This window comes from Anolis sagrei, chromosome 1 (assembly GCF_037176765.1).
Source record: "Anolis sagrei isolate rAnoSag1 chromosome 1, rAnoSag1.mat, whole genome shotgun sequence".
NCBI lineage: Eukaryota > Metazoa > Chordata > Lepidosauria > Squamata > Dactyloidae > Anolis > Anolis sagrei.
Genome location: NC_090021.1, coordinates 255,317,041 through 255,341,071, shown reverse-complemented (window position 1 = coordinate 255,341,071; position 24,031 = coordinate 255,317,041). Strand labels below are relative to the sequence as shown.

Here is a 24,031-nt window from a genome sequence, read left to right as displayed (position 1 = left end):
CTAAGACTTAGTGGTCTATAATTACATAGGTCAACTCTGTTCCCTTGTTTAACAGATGTGTGCTACTGTGCTAGATGACTAAGCTAAATGTACATTACCTATATTATTTGTGTCTGTAAACAATTTGGATAGAATCGGAACCCCCATTCCATAATCTTTAAATATTTATGAAGGCATTGCATCCTCTCCAGATGCCTTGCCAGGTGTAAGTGTTCAAATTGGTTCTTTAATATCTGGTAGGGTGCTGAAGACCATATGACTAATTCTTTTTCGTCCTCTGCGTCCTCTGTTGGATTCAGTAAATTCAAGTCCCTTTTCCAAAAATATTCTCAACATAGTGTTAGGGGGTATATCTGGCTTTATATACGGCAACTTTTCCTTTGGTCCTATAGAAATTTCTTTTCATTGGTCTGATTTAGTTCCTTCCATTTGTTGACAAAATTGCCTTGTTTGTTACCTCTCAGATACTCATTTTTGCACTCACTTTTGCACCTACACTACTCTTTCTGACTGCCCTTTATTTTTAAATGTTTCCTTATAAAATTTGGTAGTACTTTTTTATTTTTATTCACTCCTGATCAATCCACCCAGATATGTATGGGCTGTGGTTCCTAGGAGCATATTGAGTTGATACTACAGGTTTTGTTTTTGTTTTTTGGTCGTGTCAGGAGCAACTTGAGAAACTGCAAGTCGCTTCTGGTGTGAGAGAATTGGCCGTCTGCAAGGACGTTGCTCAGGGGATGCCTGGATGATTTGATGTTTTTATCATCCTTGTGGGAGGCTTCTCTCATGTCCCCGCATGAAGAGCTGGAGCTGATAGAGGGAGCTCATCCACCTCTCCCCGGATTCGAACCTACGACCTGTCGGTCTTCAGTCCTGCTGGCTCAGGGATTTAACCCACTGCGCAACCGGGGGCTCACTACAGGCTAAAGACATGCAGACATTTATTCATAGATGTGCTGAAATGTCTTGCCTCGTAAGATTTATCATTTGCCGACTCCATAATGTGAAGGTTACATTTTTTGCTGAGTAGATAGGCCATTTCAATCTTTTACAATCAACAATTGTGCTCTCCATTTTATGCTTTACATCTAGATTGGAAAACCAGTTTGATCCAACTAATTACAACTAGAAAGATAGATAACCACTGTGTGATTATTTATCAGTGTCAAAGGATAAAGGGACATGGAAATCTAAATGCGATTAACTGTATTAGGTGAGTTTTATTAATGATATGTAATTAAAATATTTCAGGGCATTGTGAGAAATCCACAATGTGAAACTTGCATATGAAGGCTGTAGTCCATAAAATGGGTTAGAATGGCCTTTTAAGAAACTTAGGGTGCCTTTATTTGAAGAAATGCTACCTCATTTAAAGGATTTTAAAGTGAATGGCATAATTAAATGGTTATCATCTTTCATTTGTAATCTGTTTTGCCTTCCTCTGTTTCTTCCATCTTATTTTCTACTACAAAATAGTTAAGGAAGGGAAAGGTATCATAGCTACACAAAGTCTTTAAACTGGCACTATAGGGAAAGTTTTTTTGTGGAAGTCCTCTCCAACTATATATATAGATGTATCTTAATCTCTACTCTTTCAAGAGTTAACAACTGGCTCCTCACTTGGTGATATCTGCTTGAGAAATAATTTCTGTTTATATTATTTGTGAAATAATATATTGCAAATTCCTGCAGTTTAATCGTACAATATTATTGAATGACCTGCTGACAAAAGCTGTCTTTAGGGTCTCTGGTACTTAATACTTTTCATAATGTAATTCTTACAATATTTTTTTCTTAAAACTTTTGACTTTTTCTATGATAATTTTTATAGTGATTTTCAAAAGTAATATGGCCTCTGGTCTGAGACAACAGGTTGATAGGGTTTTTTTTCTCGCTAACTGGCAACTTCAGTCCTGTCGAAAGGTGACATGGCCAGGTAGTTACTGAACTCTGAGGTCATCTGGTATTGTTGCAAACACACAATACTGTGATGCATAATTAAAACAGAGATGGTGCGTGGGCTTGCTAGGAAGATCACGTGCTTAAGTGTTTTTCTTGTATTAATGATGCATGCACATTCTCATATCAGATAATGTGGACAACATACCATACTTATCTAGTTATCAGTTATTGCTGATGCATGAAGATATCAATTGTCTTTGTAGTGAGTTGAGAAAGGAGAAATGGGATCAGTGCCAGGAAGATGTGTGACTGTTTTTTAAAACAAAAACACAACTCTCTGGGAAAGAGTTGTGTTTTTGTTTTTAAAATTACTTTATAAGAAAATTACTTTTAAAGAGTTATTAGATACAATTTCAAGGCTCCCTAAGTATGTAAATAATTATATTTTTGTAATTTTAATTTTTGCAAATTAAAAAAGCACTTTAAACATTTCTTAAAAGTAGTTCTAAAAAGTTCGCAAATAGATTTTAAGACAGACAGATCCCTCTCCAAGTTAGCCATACAAATCCAAACCCTTCAATTACAATCATTCACCTGTGGTCAGCTTATGGAGGGGATCTATCAGAAATCTATAGACCAGTTGAACGTTACAATCATGCTTACCTTCATTGTTGCTTCAGCATCCACAACACTGTAAAAATTAAAGCAGCATGAGGTATAGCATAGGCCAGCTTTTGTATCAAGTAATGTGTCTTCTGCTCATTTCGTGAGGCCACCCTCCTTTAATCATAAAATAGCTGTAGTTACTCTGTTAAAAACTGAGAAATTACTATAAATACTCATGCGCAGGTTAAACTGATGTGTAAGTCAAAGGCAGGTTTTAGGGCCAAAATTATGTATGATTCATGGATAAATTGGGGGTCATTTCATGGATATGGGGAAGCACCAATGCTGCCTCAGAGGTCCAGCTGCCCCAACCACTACTGCTATCTCTCTATCCAGGCATTCAGAAAGACAGTGCATGGTGCCATGGTGGAGATAATAGAGAGGGGTTAATGCTTCTTTCAGGTTTTTCTGGGATGTACTAAGCTCTCACCATTTGCTAAACTACCCCAAGACAGAGGTGGCTTTTTATAATAATTTAATTAAGTTACAGTACTCACTATTTTGTGTGTGTCAGGAGCGACTTGAGAAACTGCAAGTCACTTCTGGTGTGAGAGAATTGGCTGTCTGCAAGGATGTTGCCCAGGTGACACTCAGATGTTTTGATGGTTTACCATCCATGTGGGAGGCTTCTCTCATGTCCTCGAATGGGGAGCTGGAGCTGACAGAGGGAACTCATCCGCAGTCCCTTCGAATTCGAACCTCCGACCTCTTGGTCTTCAGTCCTGCCGCCAAAGGGTTTAACCCATTGCGCCACTGGGGGCTCCAGTACTTACATTGACCAATGTAGTCAACCCAGGTTTTTGCATTGAATTTTGACTAAAAATTTCTAGATTTATACGCAAGTATATAGGGTATGTCTCATTAAGTTACAATTATAATGTAACTTAGTTGATTTTTGAGGAAAGTGGATGAATTACAAATAACACCTTATTTGTAACTAGTTCTTTCTAAGCTGCTTGCCACTTGAACTATAGAAATAAAAGGAGCCTCTCTATGGTGGTCTTTGTACTCTTGTAAACAAAAGACACTCTGAAGAACTTGCTAGCTGCTTATCATTCTGACAATTCTTATTAGTTGAAAGCTGTAGAGTAATTATCATAAAGTGGATCATAGCATTTTATTTGTGGGTTGGGCTTTGATTTATGGTAAACATTTTATTTATGGGTTGGGCTTTAAAAAAGACTCTTCTAAGCATGTGGCTTTAGGGTGGAGATTGTGAATGAAATCTGTCATCATTTGCCTTGCATGGAGGCAGTGATTTGTAGCAATGAGACGTCTCGGAGGCGACAACTAAGCTGAACTTTCTGCCTTTGAGGACAGGTAAAGGTGAGTGTTTGGGGAAATGTTTTTTTGTTTTTCAACCCGGTTCAAGAGATTTTTCTTCTGGCACAGATAGTATTGTGTAGGTTCAAGAAATCTTCTGACAATCTTTTTTTCAAAAAGTGAGCTAAACTCACCTTAAATCCAGATTTCATTCATTCAAGATTAAGTTGTTAACTACTCCCTTTCTGAGGTTTTTTTCGGGAAAAAGAAGGGACCTCTATTTCAATGTTATTTATAGTGACAACAAATATGAGCTTGGTCGGATTTTTTATCAGCTTTCAGCTGGTGAGGTTACTAGTTATATACTTTATAAAGTCAGTGTAGAAATTATTGACATAATCTACTCTTGAGGATTTTAATCAGTTTTAAAGCACTATAAAAACAGATAAATCTTCTTTTTATAATAATACTCTGAATCTAAGAACGTTTTGCACTCAACTAAAGACAGGTCTAAGGAAATTGTATTTTTTCATAAAATTAAGTGCCACTTTCCTAGTATTTAACCTAATCAGATAACTGCCACATTTTATGCTTTTCTTCCTCAAGATTAAATGTGAACATCTTATTAATAATGATATCAGTATTATATATGTGAAAGACTATACAAGTACACATTTATACCTGTAAGAACAGTCTTTGCTGAGAGACAAACCAAGAATGTGCTAACAAAGAACATACAGGATAGAGTGTGCTAGTTTGAAGCTCTTTGAGCTATGCAAATAGGAGGGAGTGCCTGGGAAAAACTGGCTTGCCTGAAGCAGCAGCAACAGGTATGACTAGAAAAAGATGCAGAGCCAGTAATGTGACTTTATTGGTCCACAGGAGAATGCAAAATTTTTCCTGGTTGTTTTTTCTGAAAAGGACTTCATTATTTTTTGGAATTATTCTGCTTCATTACTCTCAGGAATATCTCTCTTCCTCTCTCTAGTTACATTACAATAGTTTATGAGAATTTCCAGTGTTGTTGAGGGATTTGGTGGGTATGAAAATACTGCTGCTTCGTTGAGGTAAGAGTAATGGCATATCTTGTGAAAAGGATATAAGGGTGAAACAGATAAACTGGGATTTTCTGTGTGTGTTGAATGAGTAGCCAAATGCTGTGTGGATTAGAGAGGGAAGAGTTGTGAGCACTGTGAAAAACATCCCCAGGGAAAGGTTCATAGTAGTGTGAGGGAACATTCCTCTCCCTCCAAAAAATGGTATAATGTTTCCCTGCTTGTATAAATAGTTTGTGTTGTTGACACAGACACCAAAGGAAAATTTTAGATCCGTGTTGTACAACTTGTGGTCCTTTAAATGTTGTTTGGCTACAACTCCTACTGTCCTGCATCACTTGCAGTGTTGACTGTGCAGTGCTATCATATCTGAAGGACCACAAGGTGTCCACTCCAGTTTTGAAGCAGTGATGCCATGGTAATCATTAAATGCATTTACAATATATGCCTGAGGTTGTTGACTTCATGTGTCGAAGTCAGGTTTGGGGGCTAAAAGTATGGATTTTGATTTGATAAGTCAAGGGTCATTTCACAGGGGAGAAAGCACTAGCATTGTCTTGGAGCCAGTCACCCCGGCCAGCACCTGCTGCTACCAACTTGTATATTGGTTGATATACAAGTTAAAGTACACTATGAACTACTATCAGAAAAGAACCTCCTCTTCTCTGAGGGCCCTTTCACACAGCCCTATATCCCAGAATATCAAGGCAGAAAATATCTGTTTTGAACTAGGTTATCTGAGTCCACACTCAAATAATGTGGGATTTTCTGCCTTGGTATTCTGGGATGTAGGGCTGTGTGGAAGGGCCCTGAGTAGAGTGGTGAAAGGCGAGATGTTCTGACCATTTTGCATGTCCAACAAAGTGAAAGGATTTGGTACTTGTTTTAGGTTTTCTTAGGATGGACTAAGATCTCACCTTTCAATCCTCTAGTGAAATGTGTCATTTTGCAGGTTTAATGTATAGTATTTACATTGACCTGTGGACAAGGCAGCACAGATGTCTTGAGCTAAAATTTCCAGACTCATACAAGAATATATACAGTAGGCTTTAATTAATGTGTGCTTCTTCAGCATCATTATGGTAAAATGAATGGTAAAAATGAGACCCACGAACTCATTTTACATTCATTTGATGAAGATTGCCTTGTGCGAATCTTCATCAGTTCGTGGCATCGTAGAATAGTTTAAATAATAAAACTAACTGTTGGCCGATCTGTTTGAATTGCATTAGGCCTTTCAACCATGTTCCTCATAGTCCATTAGTCAAAGTAGCAAATGGCTGTAGTTCTCCAATTTTTGCCACAAACAGATGTGCCTTCTGCTTTTCAGAACTTTGTTTTAGCAGGTTACGAAAAATATTGCAGGAAGTATTCGCAATTATGTGGACTATGTGCATCATACAGACTGGATTATCATAGCAGAATTTGCGTAGAATCTGCTCATTTGAAATGTTGCTGCCATAGGGCCTCGCCATGCTTTTGTCCTCCTTTCTATTTTCAGGGCGTGACAGTGGTAAATGAGACATTGTCATTATTTGATAAACATCCTTATAGATCTGTAGCATTGTACATGTTTATAAAATTACTGTCTAAAACATTCTGTTTAGCTCAAGACACAATTGGCTAGTACATTTCTAACTAGTTTCAGTTCATGTGAACAAATAAAAAACACATTTCCAAGTGACTATCTTTGAGTAATCTGATGTTATTGTTTATATAACACATCAGTACTGTGTGATCAGGGATTATAATGTGACGTAAGGCTAAGTGGTCTTTATTTTTTTTCTTCTGAGCTTAGAATCCAGAAACTCTGTAGGGTACAAAAATCCAAATAGTTTTTGCACACTTATTTATTCCATCATTTAATTTCTACTCTATATGTGGATTTATGCCCTCTTTTGCATCTGTTTTGTAGCTTTCAAGTTATTTCTCCAGGCAACATGAAGTTGCTGCATAGCTCATATGAAAAATAGACAAGCTATGGCAGGAAATCCCTTTGCAAAACCAATATTTCTTCAGGGGAGCCTTATTATCTACATTTAATGAAAAGGTGGGTCAATGCTCTTGCACCCAAAGAAACAGGTTTCGTTTGGATTTATGTTATCTTAAGAGTATAGAAAAGAGGCATATGTTTTGACTTCATTAGCTTGCTGAAAGTGATAGTTCCTCCTCACACACCATCCACTTGTGTTTTGAACTAAACTCAGAGTGCAGCTTGATACCTTTATGGTCCAGGATATTTGAGGGGCCATCTACGCCAGCATATTTGCCTCGGGGGAACTCACTGCTCTGTGTTCTGCCTCTACTTAAGATGTGTCAGTTCAGCAGGACAAACTGACTATAGCAGCGGTTCTCAACCTGGGGGTCGCGACCCCCAGAGGGGTCGATTGGCCTTTTCCGAGGGGTCGCGACGACACCTCCTTTGGCCACGCCCCCTCCGCCTCCTTGCAATTGCTGCCGGGCCCCCAGAGGCAACGCAGGAGGGCCCAGGCCCGGCGGGTAGGCGAATCTGGCAGCGAGGAGGAGAAAGAAGAGGAGGCCACGCCCCCCACAGCAAGGCCTGTACCTCCATTTGGATTAACCACCAGAAGAGAATGGAGAGGAGAAAAGGTCTTTCTGCTGCTTCCCTGCCCTGCGCTCTTCTCACTGCCCCTCGAGGCATCCACTTCTGGTGGAAGCCTGGAAGAGCAGCGAGAGGAGCGCTGGGCAGCAGCGGCAGGCAGACCCGTAGCCAGGATTTCGTTTGGGGGGGGCTGAATTTTTTTTCAGGGGGGGGGTTTCGGGGGGGGTTTGAGTCTGAGTGAAAGAGGATCTAGCCTAGCAAACCTTTTGTATCATTACCCCAATACCCCCATGCATATGGGATATATTGAGTATGGTGATCAGATCATGATATGAATAAACATAACAGTTTAAATAATGCACCAATAAGGCCTTTTCGCGAACCACCGTGAAAATTTGGGGGGGGGGGCTGAAGCCCCCCGAGCCCCCCCCCCCCCCCCCCCGCTACATGCCTGGCGGCAGGGAAGCCTGCCTTCCTCCCTCTCCTCTGGCCTCTTCCTCCTCTCCGTTTGGCCTCCCCAAACGGAGGAAGACCCTGCCTCCCTGCCTCGCGCTGCCCTTCCAGGTCTCCACTTCTGGCGGAAGCCTGGAAAAGCAGCGAGAGGAGAGCGGGGCAGCAGCAGCAGCAGGGAAGCCTGCCTTCCTCCCCCTCCTCTGCCCTTCTGCCCTCTTCTTCCTCCTCCTCCTCTCCATTTGGCCTCTCCAAACGGAGAAGAGGCGGAGGAAGACCCTGGAGGGGAAGAAGGAGGGCAAATGCTGCTGCTGGCCTGCACCATTCTCTTCCTGCCTGCCGTCCTCCTTCTCCCCTGGGCTCTTCTTCCTCCTCCCCTCCGTTCTCTTCCAGCGGAGTCTTCAAATGGATAAGAGGGGTTCAAGAGAAACGTTCGGGATGCTCTTTGATGGCTCCAATCTTATTTTCCCTACTTCCCCCAGTATTTTCTGTTGGTCATGACAGTTCTCTATGCCAAGTTTGGTTCAATTCCATGTTGTTGGTGTTTTCTTTTTGACAGCAGGTGAACTATAATTCCAAGCAACTACAACTCCCAAATGTCAGGGTCTGTTTTCCCCAAACCTTTCCAGTATTTTCTGTTGATTATGGGAGTTCTGTATGCCAAATTTGGTTCAATTCTATTTTTGTTGGTGTTCAAAATGTTCTTTGATGGTAGCTGAACTATAACTCCAAGCAACTGCAACGCCCAAATGTCAGGGACTATTTTTCCCAGACTCCACTAGTGTTCAAATTTGGGCATGTATGAGTATTCCTGCCAAGTTTGGTTCAGGTCCATAGTTGTTTGGGTTTGCTCTCTGGATGTAGTTGAACTACATCTCCCCAAAATCACTGTCAGTTCCTCCCAAACCCCTCCTGTATTTTCTGTTTGTCATGGGGGTTCTCTGTTCCAAGTTTGGTCCAGGTCTGTAATTTGTGGGGGTCTCAGTGGTATGTGGAAGTCAGATGTGAATCAGTTGGAGGTATTGCAAATCCCATCATCTGTTGTCCATACTCCCCCAAGCATATTGTTTTGGTGATGAATCACTATGCTTTAAGTATGTTCAATTCGTAACAATAAAAATACATCCTGCACATCAGATAGTTACATTACAATTCATAACAGTAGTAAAAGTAGCAACAAAAATAATTTTATGTTTGGGGGTCACCACAACACGAGGAACTGTATTTAGGGGTCACGGCATTAGAAAGGTTGAGAACCACTGGACTATAGGCTCAAGAACTCTTGAGAACCTGAAGTTCAGTTAAGCCCTTTCTTTCACAATCTTCAGAACTGTAGCTATGGTTTGCTAATATGTACTTTTGCTCTCATTCCCAGAGTTTCAGTTGCTATAAATTTGCAAATTGTTGATGCTTGTTTTTCCTTTTTAAAAAAACCAAGCCTGGCATTACACTTTGCAAGTTCCACATTAGATCAGAAATCCACTTATAAACAGTATATACATTGATTTTGTTATTTTAATGTTATATTCAGATGTTTTTAATTCTATATTTTGATTTAAAATGTATGTTTATGTTCTATGTTTAATATGATTTTAAGGTTTAATTTATAGTTACATGTTATTGTTTTAGCTATTATTCTTTGGTTTGTATACATCTTGGTATTTAATTTTGCCATTACATGTTGTATACCACTTTGGATCCCCTCAGGGGTGAGAAAAGCAGTAAATATAAATGCAGTAAATAAATAAACAAATTTACCTCCTCTTATTTTGCTGTTGACTGAAAACATAAGATCTACCCAAGTAAACTAGGAAACTCAGTTATTGGTATGATTATTCTATATAGCAAAAAAGAGTTTTTTTTAAGATACTGACAAAATTGTTTTGTCAGAGGCTTTCATGGCTGGAATCACTGGGTTGCTGTGAGTTTTTTGGGCTGTATAGCTGTGTTCCTGTGTGTGTGTACTTTCCCCATTTCCAACAGATCTCTGAACAAACCTCTGAGGATGCTTGCCACAGATACAGTCGAAACATCAGAAAAGAATGCTACTGGAACATAGCCATACAGCCCAAAAAACTCACAGAACCCAATTAATTGTTTATAATTTATTAATTTGTATCTTCTTTTCTCCTGATAATGGGACTCAAGGCAGCAAACTATATTTTAAATAGTACCAGTTAAGAGCAATACAAAAGTCAAAATTATATATAAATATAAGATCTGAGTAATAACTGAACCATTAAATTTTTTAATGTATTAAAAACGTTATACATAACCTTGAAGTCTTAAAAACAGCATTCCACAGCATCAAAGCCCAAGTTTTTAAAATGCTTGTGCACAAAAATATTTTGGGCTGTTCTTGGAAGGAGAGCAAGGACGGGGCCATCCTGACCTCTCTAGGAAAGGAGTTCCAAAGTCTGGCAGCAGCCACCAAGAAGGCTCTCCCCTTTCCCCACAAACAAGACTGCTGGCAATAAAATCTGACAGTAATGTTTAACAAGCCAGCTAACCTTGATAATTAGCTGCTTCCATACATGTGGCTTTAAGACTCTGAGAAGCCATTTACTTTTGCTGAACTAGTAATTATTCTTTGTTTGTAAACAGGGACACTCTTTTTTTCCTTATTCTTTTTTACTAATGCCCAAAATAAAATCCAGAGGTCTATTGTGTTGGATGATGTGACTCAGTTGTGATTTAAAGGATGTATGGCTCCTTTGATGGATTGCTCAGTGAGAATGCATTGTTAATGTGGAGAGATTTTATGGATTTTGAGTTTGAGAAGTCTAAGTGCCTCTTCCTCAACTTCAGATCCCAGAATTTCATAGGCTGGAACCATGGCTGTCAAAGTTAAATCCTAGTTTTGTGTATTGTGAAAGTGCCACCTTTTCCTTTTTCTGTTTTATATACTGGTAGTTAAACATCTAGAGGTCTACTATTTTCAGTCTCAGGTCTAGAGTCACTACTCATAATTCTTCAGTAATGTACTTCTGTGACTGGCTACAGGATTTTGTTGTTGTTATGAGCCATCTGACTTTTGACATCCCTAAGGCAAACCTATCACAAGCTTTCCTTGGCAAGATTTCTTCAGAGGAGGCTTGCCATTCTTCAGAGGAGGCTTGCCATTCAGAGGAGGCTTGCCATGAGGCTGAGTTTCCCAGGATCACTAATAGGTATCCAAAGCTGCATAGGAATTTGAATCCTAGTCTCCTAGAGTCCTCGACCAATATTCAAACCACTACACCATGCTGGCTGTGGCTACAGGTGCAGATATGTTGAGCTTGTTGTTGTTCATTCGTTTAGTCGTCTCCAACTCTTCGTGACCTCATGGACCAGCCCACGCCAGAGCTCCCTGTCGGCCGTCACCACCCCCAGATCCTTCAAGGTCAGTCCAGTCACTTCAAGGATGCCATCCATCCATCTTGCCCTTGGTTGGCCCCTCTTCCTTTTACCTTCCACTTACCTTTACTATGTATGTTGAGCTATACAGAGTAAAAATGCCACTCAGATCTATGTGTTATCATTCCCCTGTTTAGGGTGCTACCTTGAGAGGAAATGTGGCATCTTGTTTGGAAAAGAAATGTGCATGTGTCTGTTTAATACACATTACTTTGGTTAAAAATACTTTATTTCTGAATGTGTAAATCACAGCAAAATGAGTAATTTGGGCACTTTCTGGCTATGATAGTGCATTTATTATTTTTTATTTATTATCTATTTATTATTTTTTATGTTTGCAAATATCATAATGGTCAGTAAAGCAACAGCCATATTTAGCAGACATATTTGCATACTGAGATAGATGTATTTCAGAGAAAGGCACTAATTTATTTGAAGTAACAGTGTGTCCTGAGATGAACTTTTAATCAGCTTGTGAATGGCACACTTAAAACAAGAGATTTTTTTGCAGGAATAGCTGACTTTGGGCCAACATTTTTTCATTGGCTTTACCACCTGAAGAGCTTTATTAATCTTGGGCTGAGCAATTATGGGAGTGCTGGAAAACATCAAAATGCATCTGTTAACTATTTTCAGGTGTCTACTACTACATAAAATACTGTGACTACCAGTATTTTATGGTCTTCAAAAATAATGGACCTTGTTCTTATTGGCTCAAAGTTACAGTCAGTTTTCTCATTGGTTTGTTGTACATTAATTGTTGACATGTTTTACATCCGCGATTGGTGGATTTGGTATGATGAGAGTTTTAATGAAGTTTTATTGGAGAAACCTGCATTTCTTGCTGGCTAGTGTTCATTTTCCTTCTGCGGGCAGGGGCTTTTGTGGCAAAGAAATGGTCGATTACAGTGGCCGCTGATGAGCTCTCTGGGTTAAATGGCCTTCAGGTGATGGGATTTCCTTTTCCCTCCTGAATGGGACAATGGAGAATTGGGTGGTGGTGATGACATCCCAAATTATTTTAGATGAGATTTATTATGTTCTTGGATGATTAGCTGCTGGCAGATATTCTGATTTATTGTGCTACTCCAGGCATTTGCCTGGCAGCTAGCTGATAAGGAAGTCCTTGCACCTTATTTGTGACCTGTGTCCATTGTAGAGTTTGTGAAAAGGAGAAAAACTAGGCAAGACTTCCCAGTTGGGGTTTCCTGCTTCTGATGTCAGACAGGGTCATTGGGAGATCATCCATCAGAGCCCCTTTTTGGGGGTCTCTGACTTTTGGACTTCAGTTCTCAGATAACAATTTGAGTAGTTTTTAAAACTCCAATAAGGTTTTGAGTGATGCAGGATGCCTTTTTTTAATCGTTGCATGGATGCACAGATGTGTATGTGTGTGTGTTTAGTAAATTGTTTTAATTAATAAGCTGCCTTGGACTTATTAAAAGAGAGTTGAGATATAACTGACGGAAATCAATATCTTTATCTCCTTTATAGAAATTATTTTAATAACAAGTCAAGCAAGAAGTAGTCTTTGAAGTTAGCCTTCTGGGGCTTTAAAGGCTTTGTTTCTTCTTTTACTTTCCTTTTTCAAAATTGTTCTCTTCTGTATTAGATGGATTATGTATTGACTTAAAATAACTGCTTCAAGTACAGCTTGTGAACAAATAGCGGTGTTTAATCATATGATATGAGAATGCAATTGAGTGCAAGAATACTGGAGGAGAAGGAGAAATCAATATAATGTTACATTTACAAATAGTAATAGTCAATAGAAATGTACTACATGCAAGGATAACAGGAAGGAAGAATATATAAAAAGAAAAACTGGTTGACAAATTAATAGTGTGCAAAAATTGTTTTAGTGAGGGGTTGGAAAGATAAAACAAAATGGACTGTGATGAACTGGTATAAGTATATAGTTAATATGTTAAATGTGGAAATAACAAATTAGAAATGGAACAATACAGATAAAATTGAAAAGATTACAATTATTAAGAGGATGGGGGATCCAATTAGGAATTATTTAGAAAATGTGCTAAGATGTGGAGTGGAAAGATTAAGACTGAGATTGACATTTCAAATGTAACTTCTGTAGTTTGCGATATAAATTGCATGTACAAGGAGAGGATGTTGAAAGTGAGATAAAACAATTTTTAAAAAAGAAATAAATAAAGTACAGCTTAGAATTAAATCATAATTCATTCAGATTTCTGCACTAGTCATCTGAAAAAATCATAGAAGAGATTTTCATACCATGCCTGAAATTTAGTCTAGGATACTGTTTTCCATTTAGATATTGGTTATTTTAACTTCCCTTTGCTGGTGGTTTGTTAAACTCATATACTAATACTGATGGCAATCTTACTGTGATTTGATAACTATGAGCTTTCTCTCCTCCCTTGTAGACCAATAAAGGAAGGTCTGAACAAGATAAGAAACCATGACTTCTGATGCTAGCCATATGCTTGAAGCTGCTCTAGAACAAATGGATGATATCATTGCAGGTATGATAATTACTTATTTTGAAGCCTTTTTAAAATACCTATATGTCCTCAAATCTCAGTAACAGTGTTAACAAGGGAAAATATTTCAGTGTCTCTACACTCACCTCTCCTCTTTCTCAAGTTTGTTTTTCTACATGCCTTCTTTTATTTAAGGTGAGAGATTAAATGTAATCTTAAGGGGCTTTACAGCACTCTATATAATATGCAGCATAACTGTCTGAAAACATACTTAGTTATTCATATAAAGTTTGTTACGGTTGCCAGATTGAAATCTGGAGAGGGCACTTGTGCCTGTAATGGTTTTGTAGAAGAAGAAATACAATCAGCTAACAAACCACTCCTACTGAAATTTCCTTTTCTACAGAACTATTTAAAATACAGAAAACTATTAAAGTTTTCAGTCTAGTAATACTGCTTCTGATGGTGTTAAAGGCAGTGGTGACATTCTGAAATAAAGGACAAGTGATCTTCAGTCAGTTGGGTAATTCAGAAGAAGACAAACTGACTGTCTGGAATAACTTATTGAAATCGTGAGGACATTCATCTAAAAATTTGTTGTTATATTGGGTAGGGTTATGAAATTCTGTCTCCAAGAGAATACCTAAATTGCTTTGTTACTTATTAAGTGGTTGTGTAGTGTAATCCTTAACAAATGAACAGGAACATAAATTAAAGCAGTCTGAAATTTAATAATGTATTTTGTATACCTGCTCTGAGGCAAGGTTTCTTACATTGAGTAAGACCTACTGGGGGATAAGTATATGTAGGATTTCCACCTAAACATGTTTTTTTTCAATACACCTTTAAAATCAATGTGATCAAATTACTAGAGGCAGGAAGTAAAGTGCGGCTACCCCCCTTGGATTGCATGGGGTTAGGGGGAGAACCAAGGAGGTCCTAAAAGCAGAAATGCCTCCCTCCTAGCCCCATTGGCATCACTGGCACCTTACCTAGAAAGGGAAGGGGAAGGATGCAATAGGGGTGCACATCCACCCTCCTAGACCCTTTGAAGAAGAAAGTAATTCCATCCTGCCAGTAGATGCAGGGGATCACATCCTCAATCCCTCTGGATGCTGTCTCAACTAGCAACTGACTCAGTCCTCATCCTGCGGCTTGGTGGAGAAGCGTGGCAACCAAGCTTTCTTGTTCTCTTTGAAGCTGCCTTTTTATCTGGGGTAGGGAGAACAGGTGCTACTATGTAGGGCTGTAGCCAGAGAATGGGGGTTATAACCCCCTGAAAAGGGTTCTATGTCCCGTCCCGTCCCCAAAAAAAACCTGGTTTACTCAAGAATTTTAACTGGTTAACCAAGTTATTAGTAAACCAGGTTTATTTTTTAACCTGACACATTTCAGGACGTGGTTAAAGTTTTACCCTCCTCTCCTCTGGCTACGGCCCTGCTACTATGGTATCTTCTTCTGTATATGGAGCAGTGGAGATGTGGACATTGAAGTCAGTTCTCTGCAAGAATGATTGAGCAGAAGACCTTACCAGTGCGAAAGTGGCTACTGGCTTTACATCTCTTTCATACGTGAACCTATCTAACCCTATCTAAGATATTGGGTATAATCCTGTGGTGCTGTTCTTGAAGGCATATTATCTTTGATTTCAGTTTTTGCTGCTTCTCCACAATGTTACGTAGGTTGGAAATTCTGACCTAACTCAGAAAGTGTTGGGTGAGGTGTAACACACCTAGACAAAAAAAGACCATGTGTGTCAGAGTGTGGAAATTAGCTACTGTGATGAAGCGGGGATGGACAACCACATCATCCTTAGAGATGGGCACCTCAAGGGAAAAGAGGAGACCTCAGTCATTTAAACTAATAATGTTTAACATGGTACTTCAAGGTTGTCTGTTTGGACAATTTAATGAGGATAATGTAGGGAACAGATATCATAAAAGGACAATCTGCCTTCCTTTTTGAGGGTTTGGCATGTTTCCAGGGCTAGAGGAAATAAAAGCTTCCTTCCTTGCAATTCTACATAATTTAAATACAATATTATGTTTGAAGCATATAAGGGTACAACTGTCAGACAGGATCACTGTGGAATTGCTTTTGATATGATCAAATGAGACAGATAAGTCAGTGTCTCTAGGCTCTTCTGCTTTGTTACAGCTATGTTGTTAACTGCTTTGAGAATTAAGAATGTTGGATGGCCAGCCTGAGTTAGCTCAGTCCTTGAAATGCACACAAATTATAATGAGCCTGATGATCACTCCCTTAACTAACAAGCTGTTTCTGTATCAGTACTTTAAATGTTACAAGTAAAACATCATTTAATCTAGTGTTGTGGAATCTGTATATATAAATAAAACCTGACCTGTGTGTTCCTAGCTGTTACTCATTTCACACTTGCAATTGCTACAGAATTATAACTATTATTTAGAGCCTAACAGAAGAAGTTTCCAAATAAGTTTATTATCAAATTCACAGATTTTTTAAGCTGCCAGTCTCAATGAAAAGGGGGATATAAATTAAATTGTGGCTACAATGCTTGAGCAGAGAGGACCAGAGAGACCATCTTGGAGAGATGAATAGTTTGCTTTTGTTGTTGCTACCTAGTGGGATCCTCCTGCCACCATTATATCTGCAAGGAGCTTGATCCAGTAGTCAGAGGTCTATTACTCACTAGTCCTCAAATAGAAAATGCAGTACCCAGGTCAGAGCAGATCTGAGTGATTTTATTTTCAAAGTGCTATGCAAATCGCTCATGATAGCATGCTATGAACAATTTGCATGACACATTGCAGATAAAATCACTCCAACCTTTTCTTTCCAGGATGCTGTAGTTCAGGGGTCCCCAAACGTTTTGAACAGAGGGCCGGGTCACAGTCCCGCAAACTGTTGGGGGGTCGGATTATAATTTGAAAAAAAAATGAATGAATTCCTATGCACTCTGCACATATATTATTTGCAGTGCAACCCCCCCCCCCCCCAAATAAAAAAAACAAAGGCCCACACTTCTATATAAATAAAAATGTAATGCTTGTTTGTGGGATTAACGGAACTCAAAAAGCACTGGACGAATTGACACCAATTTTAAACACAAGACACCTAACAACCCAATGTATATCCTTTACTCAAAAAAAATGATTTTGTCATTTGGGAGTTGTAGTTGCTGGGATTTATAGTTCACCTACAATCAAAGAGCATTCTGAACCCCATCAACGGTGGAATTGAACCAAACTTGGCACACAGTTTTCCCATGACCAACAGAAAATACTGGAAGGCTTTGGTGGGCAGTGTCCTTTGGTTTTGGAGTTGTAGTTCACCTGCCTCCATAAATCACTGTGGACTCAATGATAGATCTGGACCAAACTTGGCACTGATATTCCATATGCCCAAATGTGAACACTTGTGAAGTATGGGGGAAATAGAATCTTGACGTTCGAGAGTTGTAGTTGCTGGGATTTATAGTTCACCTACAATCAAAGAGCATTCTGAACCCCATCAACGGTGGAATTGGACCAAACTTGGCACACAGTTCTCCCATGACCAACGGAAAATACTGGAAGGGTTTGGTGGGCAGTGTCCTTTGGTTTTGGAGTAGTAGTTTACCTGCCTCCTTGGAGACCAGAGCGGCCGGAGCAGCGGGTTCCAGCGATGGTTGGAGCGGCGCCGGGTGGGCGTGGCCAGAGAACGCCAGCGCCGCTGGCCACGCCCACCTGGCGCCACTCCGGCCTTCGCAGGAACCCTCTGCTCTGGCCGCTCTGGTCTCCAAGGAGGCAGGTAAACTACAAAAGGCTTTGGAGTTGTAGTTTACCTACCTCCTTGGAGACAAGAGCGGCCGGAGAAAAGGTTCCTGCGGTGGGCGGAGCGGCACCGGGTGGGCGTGGCCAGAGAACGCAAGTGTTCCCTGGTCACACCCACCCGGCGCCGCTGGCCACGCCCACCCGGCGCCACTCCGGCCTTCGCAGGAACCCTCTGCTCCGGCCACTCTGATCTCCAAGGAGGCAGTTAAACTACAAAAGGCTTCTCCCTCCCTCACGAGCATAAGGGCCGGAGCAGAGGGTTCCTGCGATGGGCGGAGCGGCGCCGGGTGGGCGTGGCCAGGCCAGGCCGCACGGGCCGGAGAAATGCCCTCGGCGGGCCACATACGGCCCACGGGCCATAGTTTGGGGACCCCTGCTGTAGTTGATACAGTTTCAATGGGTGCAGCTTTGGTTCCTGCTGTATTATGAGAAGCTGTTAACTTTCTGCTGCATGAAGTTATGGACAGGATCCTTTGAGATATGAGAGACTCTTGCTCATCCTTGTTTATTAACTAAGCCAGAAAGGAAATGGATGAGCAAGTGAAGGGAATAGTAAGTGCAAGAAGACAGAATTCCAACTAAAGGAGGCAGTTGGCAGCTTTTGTTGAAAACACCACCCGTGGATCCCTCTATAATGTATAATACTTTTTTGTAGTGACGTATTAGAGCGTTAGTGACTTTAGATCTCTATGGGTTCTTGTATGAAACAGATCTAAATCCATTTAAATCTGGTTACTGGCTTGGTTATGGTAGAGAGATAACTGTTTATTTTGGAGGTTGCTCTATGTTAGGAACTGGAACAGGGGGAGCATGTTCCTGTTGATTCTGCTGGACCTCTCAGTGGCTTCCACTATGATACCATCTACTATGATATCCTTCTGAACCACCTCTCTGAGAAAGAACTTGGAGGCAATATTTTACATTGGCTGTTCCTTTCTGAAGGAGTGAACCCAGAAGTTGGTGCTGGGGGACTCCTTGTTTCCCCTCTTGACTGTTGACCAGTGAGGTCCATGGAGTTCTCACTTGTACCTTATGCTATTTAATATGTACGTGATACCGCTGGGAGTGGGTATCTTGAGGTTTGGGGTACAATGCCACCAATGTAAGGATGACATCAAGCTGTACTACTCCTTTCTGCCTTAATCCAAGGAGGCTCTCTTGGTTCTAAACCAGTTCCCGTCATCAGTTAAGGACTCGATAAATACAAACAAATTGAAACTTAGCACAGATAAGACTAGTCAGTCAAAAGACAGATGAGGGAATATGGTTTCAGCCTGCATTAGAGGAGATTACACTCGCCCAAAAGATGCAAGTCACATTTGAGTATGTTCCTGGATTTTCAATCTTGTAGCCCAGGTTTCTTCTTTTGCCAGGAGTACTTTTGCATGTATAAAGCTTATGCTGTGCCAAGGCCTTGAGATGCCAGATCTGGCTATACTGGTAGATGCCTTAGTTACATCCTGTTTGGGTTGCTGTAATGTGCTCCACATGGGCCTGCCTTTGAAAAGAATTCAGTTTAAAAAGCTGCTGAGTGTTAACCTGGGCAGTTTGCAGGGACCATACTTCTCCTTTGGTACAACAGTTCCACAGGCTTCCAATCTGTTTCTGGATACAATTCAGAGTTCTGGTTATGGCCTATAAAGCCCCAATGGCTCAGGTTCAGGCTATCTAGCAGACTGCATGTCCCTGTATGAGCTTGCAAGGCCTTGAGGTCATTAGGAGAGGCCTTTCTTCCATTTCTACTGCCGTCAAAACACAGTTGATGGGGATGCTCTGGACTCTGGGATAACCATCAGTAGGAAACCAGAATGGCCCCTTTGTTGTTGTCCTTTCACCGGCAGGCAAAATTATTAAATTGCATTAATTTTTAAATTGTAAGATATTTTGATTTCCAATTTTGGAGAAAGGTGGGATAAAAATAAAAAATGGTAATTATAATTAATGATCTACTAGGGTTTTGTTGTTGTTTTGTTGCGTCAGGAGTGACTTGAGAAACTGCAAGTCGCTTCTGTTGTGAGAGAATTGGCCGTCTGCAAGGACGTTGCCCAGGGGACGCCCTGATAATTTGGATGTTTTTATTATCCTTGTGGGAGGCTTCTCTCATGTCCCCGCATGAAGAGCTGGAGTTGATAGAGGGAGCTCATCTGCCTCTCCCCGGATTCGAACCTGCGACCTGTCGGTCTTCAGTCCTGTTGGCACAGGGGTTTAACCCACTGTGCCACCGGGGGCTCCACTAGATCTACTAGTAAGTTGGCTATAGTGACGTGTCTTTAAATCCATGTATCTTGTATAACTTGGAAGGACTATCTTTATGTACTTGTTTTATTTTCATTTTAGAGAATGGTAATGAAGGGGAAGAAAGCACTATTTTCGTGTGATTGTTGTGTCCTTGCTCATCTTCTATCATGGAAATATTAATTGCAAAATTTTGCTTTGAGTGCTTCACTACGAAAGGTTGTTCTACTTCAGTCCACATTATTTTAATTGTAATTGAAAAGAGTCATTAACTTTGGGTTTAGTAAGTGGATACTAATAGCTGAAATGGCTATGAGACTGTAAAGAGTCTTCATCTGTAATAATTTCTTATGCCTTCAGAATGGATTTTAATTCTGTCAGTAGCTCATGGTTCATTTGAATTGCTTCATTTCTTTGTGTTGCTGGACTGTTCTGATTTCCCTATTGTTATTCTTGTTGTGGGATAGAAATTCTATACAGAAAACCAATTAAGTATCCCCTTTCCTTCATCTCAGTTGAATAGTGGATTAGAAATTAGTCTACACCTACTGACATTTTGAAAGGTTATTCCTATATTTGGAAAGCAGCCTTAAATCTGATTGCGTAATAGTTATATTGGTTTTTGTGACATTAAAAACTGTAAAATTGTGACCAAAGCTAGTGTTGTCAGGTTTTCAAAATAGAAATAAGAGACAGTCAAAATTCATGACGTGGAGCATTGACATTCAGGAAGACAGTATTAATAAATTCATGTTCTACCTAAATACCAAAGGGAAGTGAAGCTTTTAGTTAATTTAGTCATGTACTTCTTGGTAAAATTACCATATTATCAGTATTCATAAGCAGTGATGAACAATTTTCTGGCTGAGTTCAAGAATACTGGCATTTTGTTCAGTCCTTATAAAAGGAAAACTTTTGTAACCCTCAGGTAGGGAACACACCTTATATTAAGGGGCGCTTGCCACCTGTATAAAGGGAAATAAGGGACATCTCTCATAACAAGGGACACCTGGCAACCATATTGGTACTGTATATAAGAAATGAGGCACACCTCTCTTTTAGATAGTGCTTATTGTGCTGGTGATATACTTATTGTTACTGAAACATTTTTAGGACTATGTGATGTATTGGCGAATAATGCGTGCAGATCCCAGTAAGGTGGCCTTTTGCAGCTGGCAGATGGTAATTTTGTCAGCGCCGATAGTGTTTAAGTGCAGGCCAATGCTGATCACCACTGGGACCACCTTGACTGGCTTGTGCTACAGTCTTTGCACTTCGATCTTTAAATCCTCATATCATGTCAGCTTTTCCAGTTGTTTCTCTTCAATTCTGCTGTCACTTGGAATTGCAACATCGACAATCAATACTTTGTTTTTTAATACGACCGTGAGGTCAGGAGTATTGTGCTCCTAAACTCTGTCTGTCTGAATTCGGAAGTCCCAGAGGAGTTGGACGCGCTCATTTTCTGTAACTTTTTATGGCTTGTGATCCCACCGGTTCTTTGTCACAGGCAGATGGTATTTGTGGCACAGGTTCCAATGAATCATCTGAGCAAGTGTTATGCCTCTGCTTGTAGTCTTTCTGCGCAATCTTCTTGCAGCAGCTGAGGATGTGATCTATTGTTTCATCTGCTTCTTTGCAGAGTCTACATTTGGGATCTGTCGTCGACTTTTCAATTCTGGCTTATTATTATTATTATTATTATTTATTATATCCAATACATTAAACCAATCCATTGCAACCCTCATACAAACAATGGAAATACCAAGAATTTTTTTACAGAAGGGAAGCGTAAGGATAAAAGGTTAAATTAACTAGTTTTTAAACATATGCTCCCATGTAAATAATGATCTTATACTTTAAATTTAAATTATTTAGTTGCTTACATTTAGTTAGTTTACTTACATGGGATATTCACAAAGTAGAATGAATCACTATCTGTGTGAGGTCCTGTATTTTTAACTACATGAAGGTGGAATGGTCCTTTCCCAAAATGGTTGTAAACAGAAGTCCTTTGTATTTCAGATTTTTTTTTGGGGGGGGGGTGGAATTCTGAAATATCTATACATGCAATCCTCGAGTTACAAACGACACATAGTTAAGACTCAATAGTTAACAAGAAGTGAGATAAATCTACCCCTAGGAAAGAGCTATCATGGAGAAAAGGTTTCTCCACTGAAGCTTTCTCACCAATTCTTGTTTTCACAAAAAGCATAATTTTTCAAGATCCAATTACCACAGGGATGGAAAGGGAGGGGAAATCTTCTGAACAGAGGCACAGATAGCAAAACCAATACCACAGGATGTTTACCGTTCCCTATGCTATTTAAATCATGTTTGTGTGTGTGTATTCTCTCTCTCTCTCTCTCTCTTTACATGTGTGTGTGTATGGCTGGAGTGACACTTAAAAATGTACCTGTTCTGACTTGCATACAAATTCAACTTAAGAACAAACCTACAGAACCGATCTTGTTCATAACTTGGGGACTGCCTGTACATATGAAAAGGACCTTGGTATAATTTTTGATATTATAAATTGAATATGGTCTAACAACAAAGAAGGAACGTAATATTTTAGCCTGCACATATAGGTCTGGCCCAATTAATTTTATATACGTATGCATGTGTTATCTTTTTAAGTGATTTTAAAGAGTTTTAACTGTATTTGTTTAATATTAAAAACATATTAAGTTTCTATGTCAGTTGTTTTACTGGTGGGTTTTTTTTTTTTTTTTGGTGTTTAAATTTGTTAAACTAATTTTATTGGAAGCCACTCAAGGATGCTACAGTATAGAATGGGATATAGTTATTTAATAAGAAAATAAAATTTGCTTTCAGGTGAATAAGTAGAATAGATGCTTGGATTCCAACGCATCACAGAGGGAACATAATTTCTCTGACATCCTTTTCTATTGACAGACTTCTGCTATTCTTTTGTACTGTATTATTTAATCCCAGGATGCTGGGATTGCCATATTAGCACTTTTGGTTTCCTCTTCATTTTGGGAAGGACATTGCCAGCAGAGGAGCTCATGAGCAAAAGAAATAGTGTACAGAGAAAGAGAAGTGATATAAAATTTCATGCTTTGATTTAAACAATTTTTTTATTTAGATAACTGCAGAGTCTCATGCAGATATTAGGACTCTGGCTTTCTTATTTACTTCTTTACCAACTTCCATATTTGTATGTATTAATGCAGTAAGATGTACAAAGCGAGTAGCAAAGATGAATGATACGCTTTATTTTTTCTGCCATTCTTTTGCCATTTATATTCCTAAAATGTACCTGTTGACAAGGCACACTTCTAAATGTATTCTCATTGGCAACAATTTCATTGCAGAAAAATGTCACATGCTGTGCAGAATGAAAAAGTTAATGAATGGTAAACATTATTTTCACACATTCTGAAAGATTATAGCCGTACATCAGAATGCTTCAAATAGGATGGACAAATGGCTCACGCTAATTTCCAGTATTTATTTATTTCAGATGTTTGTACCCTGCCCTTTTCAACTCCCGGGGGGGGGGGGGGGTCTCAGGGCGGCTTCCAGCTGGTGATTTGATGCCTCCAATGTGCACATAAAAATACTTAATAAAATCCAATAGTTACATACAATTAAAACAATGAGTCAAATTCGATTAAAATCTGTATAAATATAACACCCTGGTGGCCTTATCTAAGCCGAATTCTGTGGTTAGAAACACCAACATGCTTGTCCCTAGTCCATTTCCATAGCGATTGTCATAATTGTCACTGTCATTGTCAGCATAATTACCCAAAGGCCTGGTCCCACATCCACGTTTTTAACTTCTTTCTGAAGGAAAGGAGAGTTGTAGGTAACCTAATTTCACCAGGAAGCAAATTCCACAGGTGGGGGGCCACCACCGAGAAGGCCCCATTCCTCATCTGCGCCTAGCACATTTGCGACAGAGGCGGGGCCGAGAGCAGGGCCTCCACAGAAGATCTTAAACTACGAGGTGAGACATAGATGGAGATACATTTGGACAGGTTTGCGGGCCAGAAGCGTATAAGTTTTTATAGGTCAAGACCAGCACTAAATCTGATTTTGGTCCCACCTAAGTAGACCCAATGAATGAATGGAACCTGTTAGCAAACATTAACATGAGTCCTATTATTCTGTATATATCTGTTCTAATTAGAGCTCAATCTAATTTCATACAAACCAGCTAAAGATTGTATGTGAAACCTTACACCAGCGTTTCTCAACCTGGGAGTCGGG

At 39.7% G+C, this 24,031-nt stretch overlaps 1 protein-coding gene across 8 annotated transcripts in view; it reads left to right on the top strand.

The window, feature by feature from the left end:
• PPFIBP2 (PPFIA binding protein 2) overlaps positions 1–24,031 on the top strand; it is a 150,199-nt gene that overhangs the window by 21,389 nt on the left and 104,779 nt on the right. For 6 of the 8 annotated variants that reach the window (XM_067462673.1, XM_067462676.1, XM_067462678.1 and 3 more), the window contains exon 2: positions 13,704–13,802. In XM_067462673.1, coding sequence (XP_067318774.1) covers positions 13,739–13,802 — 64 coding nt within the window. In that variant the 5' untranslated portion in view covers positions 13,704–13,738. Of the gene's footprint in view, positions 1–3,802; positions 3,898–4,799; positions 4,902–13,703; positions 13,803–24,031 lie in introns of those variants that run through there. The other 2 variants (XM_067462674.1, XM_067462675.1) reach the window with 2 other exon arrangements.